Below are 3,496 nucleotides of genomic sequence, written 5' to 3'. Positions count from 1 at the left end.
ACTCCAGTCTGGGTGACAGAGTGAGAGTCCAACTCAAAAAAAAAAAAAAAAAGAAATAAGAACTGGGTTGAGCACTTACAAACAACTTGAGGAACTTCAAGATGCGCTTGTGGGTGAGGATGTACAAGGTGTTGCCTGATTCTGGGTCAATTACTGGCAGCCTGTGAATCTTGTTTCGAATTAATGAAGAGACAGCATCAAACAAGCTGTGGGAGACAATGACAAGGGCTGGGGCTGAGGGTGGTTAAATAGCTCCATACAGTGTACATATAAATGTACATACAGGTACATACAGTGTACATACAGGAAAGAGGGGCAGTGTGCTGACCAGACTGAGTGAGAGAGTGAGAGTGAGTGTGTGAGTGAGGAGGGAGAGAGAGAGAGAGAGTGAGAGAGAGAGAGAGACTCTGTGTGTGTGTGTGTGTTGGGAGTAGTGTCTTTTATCTCTTCTACCCCTTTTCCTGGGTCTTTGGGTGTCTTGGACTTTAGATATGCTGATGACAAGGCTCTTCCCCTTTTCAGAGAAATGGATAGCTAGAACTCACCTGGCATTAGGAGAAATGCAGACAAGTGGCTTAAAGGAGTCCTGTAGGTATACCTCTAAAGGAAAAAGAGATGGTTCATAAAATACCACTATAGAAAACATTTCCCAGGAAACCCCCCTCATCCCTTTATCCTTTTACAACCCAATTCTCTGCATACCTCTCCAAGTTTCTATCTTGTGTTCTTCTAGCTCATAGATCTGTACCTGGAAGCAGAAGCAACAGAATCTGAGACCTGATCTCTCTGCTTCATTAAGCTTGGGGCTTGCTTGGAGGAAAATAAATGAGAATGAGAGACTTTTCCCTCAGCAGGGAAAGTGATTTTGGTCATTGGGCTAAGGTTCCTTACCAAGGCTGATTTATAGTAGCGGTGTAGGATATTGATGAAATCAGTGATGGTCAGCATGCCTAGAGGCCAAGACAAGAGCCCTCAGCACTGCCCAAGGCTTCTTTCCCTTCCCAGCACAAGATGCCCGTAATATTACGTTCCAGAAACTTTTGCTTACCCACAAAACTTTGCTTCTTACTATCCCACAAAGGGGCAGCTCGTACACCATTGGTCACCAAAGCAAAGAAAGCTTTCTTCACCTGCAGCCAAGAAAGTAATAACCATAAAGGCAAATCCCCAGGGGGCAGGCTGTAAAAAAGAACAGGGGTTGGGTATGTTGGGGAAAACATGAGATTAACTTCATTGAAGGACATGGATATTAACCTTGGGATGAGACAGGATCCCAAGGTATTGAACCAGAGGTTCCAAAGAAGGGAGAAGGAAGTTGGGTACTGTGGCTCACGCCTGTAATCCCAGCACTTTGGGAGGGGGAGGTGAGAGGATTGCCTGAGTCCAGGGGTTTGAGGCCAGCCTGGGCAACTTGGTGAGACATCGTCTCTCTACAATTAAAAAAAAAAAAAAAATTTACCACCGGGCACAGTGGCATGTGCCTGCGGTTCCAGCTACTTAGAAGACTGAGGTGGAAGGATCACCTGAGCCCAGCAGGTTGAGGCTGCTGTGGCTGTATGTGTGCCACTGCACTCCGGTTTGGGAAGCAGAATGAGACTCCTACTCAAAAAAAAAAAAGAAAAGAAAAGAAAAGAAAAGACAGAAAGAGAAAAGAAGAGGGAAGGGAAAAGAGGTCTTCACCCACCTGCAAGGAAGTATCAAATACAACCAATTTGGAGCTTGTAGGAATCAGGTCATAGCAGCGATGGGACTTCATGAAGGAAGTATACACGCTATTGTTGGATTCTGGGGTCTCTGCATAGGGTGGGACAGTTAGTTGCTTCCTTCTACACAGAAACTCCCAATCAAAAGAGATAGAAAACAAAAGTGTTCTAGATTTTCAAATATTTAGAGCATGATTTTTTAGAAGGCCCTTTATTTTGTTTTGTTCCTAATGTTTCCACAAACCCTGAATAAACCTGTTAGAAACCATTTCATCCAAACCCTATCTCCAGGTAAGACTCTATCTATTGTTATCTATAGGTAAAAAAAGGCTGACTAGCCGGGCTCGGTGGCCCAGCCTGTAATCTCGCGCTTTGGGAGGCTGAGGTGAGTGGATTGTCTGAGCCCACGAGTTCGAGACCTGCCTGGGCAACTTGGTCAGACCTCATCTCTTACAATAAATTTAGCCAGGTGTGGTAGCGCGCACCTGTAGTTCCAGCTGCTTGGAAGGCTGAGGCGGAAGGATCGCTGGAGCCCAGCAGGTTGAGGCTGCGGTGGCCGGGAGCAGCCACTGCACTCCAGTCTGGGTGACAGAGTGAGACTCCAACTCAAAAAAAAAAAAAAAGAAGAAGGCTGACTAAAACAGTAAGTCTGTAATATCTCTCTCCAACAGGTTCTGGTCTGAAAGTTTTTAAAATCTTTAGTCCAAATTCTTCCTGTCACATATTTAGCACATTTTCACTTGTTCTCTTTTCTCAATGAAGATGAAAAACCAAGTAAGTGTTTTAAGATTCTTTCAAGTCTATGTCAGTGTGGTGGCATGCACCTGTAGTCCCAGCTACAAAGGAAGCCTAGGTGGAGGATCCACTTGAGCCTAGGAGTTTGATGCCAGCCTGGGCAACATGGTGAGACCTCATCTCAGTTAAAAAAAAAAAAATTCTTCCAAGTCCTGCAAATGGAAAAGTCATGGTCCAAACTGGGCCATTTCTCATCAACATTAAGTTGGAGCGCAGTGCTCAATCAACCTGGCTCAAAACATCCTGAGAGTCCATTCTGGGATCACCCTGTAAATCAGAAATCATTCCATCTATTCCAGAGAAGTGGGGTTCCTGGCTAGGTTTATCTTTCTATTCCTGTGATTTTAACTGTTTGCCCTAAACTGGGGAAGCAGTTCACCAAAATAATAGTCTGAATGTTCTATGTACTGTTATGTGAAAAACTTAAAAATATTACACCATTTAGTCCTGTCAACAAACCTGTAAGATATTGTCCTCATGTTTCAGATGAGAAAATAGGTGTAGAGTAGTTAAATAAACTTCTCAAGGTCACCATTAGTAAGACTCAAGTGCAAATCTATCTGATTCCAAAGTTCATGCTCTTAAATCTTTAGACAGTTTGTTTTTTAATATTTAATTTTTTAACCAAAGTTATATAGGCACACAATTTAAAGAGTCAAATAGTTTTACAAATTTTGTTGAGAAAAACCACAGTCCAATGCACCCATTTCCCTGTTACTACTCTTCCCAAGAGATGAGAAGATGCACTTCTTTTAGTCGATCATTTTGGTACTTATTTCTACGTCCTCAAATAACATGCATGCATTGCTATCTGATTTTTTTTTTTTTTTTTTTTTTGAGTTGGAGTCTTACTCTGTTGCCCAGACTGGAGTGCAGTGGCCACTCCCGGCAGCCGCAGCCTCGACCTGCTGGGCTCCGGCGATCCTTCTGCCTCAGCCTTCCAAGTAGCTGGAATTACAGGCATGTGCTACCACGTCCAGCTGATTTTTTGATTTATT

At 43.4% G+C, this 3,496-nt stretch overlaps 1 protein-coding gene across 3 annotated transcripts in view; it reads right to left on the bottom strand.

Moving 5' to 3' along the window:
- Positions 1–3,496, bottom strand: part of PRKAG1 (protein kinase AMP-activated non-catalytic subunit gamma 1) — a 16,987-nt gene that overhangs the window by 2,197 nt on the left and 11,294 nt on the right. For 2 of the 3 annotated variants that reach the window (XR_002482703.1, XM_008070882.2), the window contains exons 3-8: positions 1,685–1,794; positions 1,049–1,130; positions 892–950; positions 703–748; positions 546–600; positions 80–206 (exon numbers count right to left, since the gene is read on the bottom strand). Coding sequence is in view for 2 of the 3 variants with exons in the window: in XM_008070882.2 (XP_008069073.1) it covers positions 80–206; positions 546–600; positions 703–748; positions 892–950; positions 1,049–1,130; positions 1,685–1,794 (479 nt within the window). In the remaining variant the exon portion in view is untranslated. The remainder of the gene's footprint in view (positions 1–79; positions 207–545; positions 601–702; positions 749–891; positions 951–1,048; positions 1,131–1,684; positions 1,795–3,496) is intronic. The other variant, XM_021718976.1, reaches the window with a different exon arrangement.

The sequence above is a fragment of the Carlito syrichta genome, unplaced genomic scaffold, assembly GCF_000164805.1.
Source record: "Carlito syrichta isolate Samal-C Ts95f unplaced genomic scaffold, Tarsius_syrichta-2.0.1 Scaffold314050, whole genome shotgun sequence".
Taxonomy (NCBI): Eukaryota; Metazoa; Chordata; class Mammalia; order Primates; family Tarsiidae; genus Carlito; species Carlito syrichta.
Note: the sequence above shows the minus strand (reverse complement) of the source record. Positions and strands in the feature narration are given on the sequence as shown.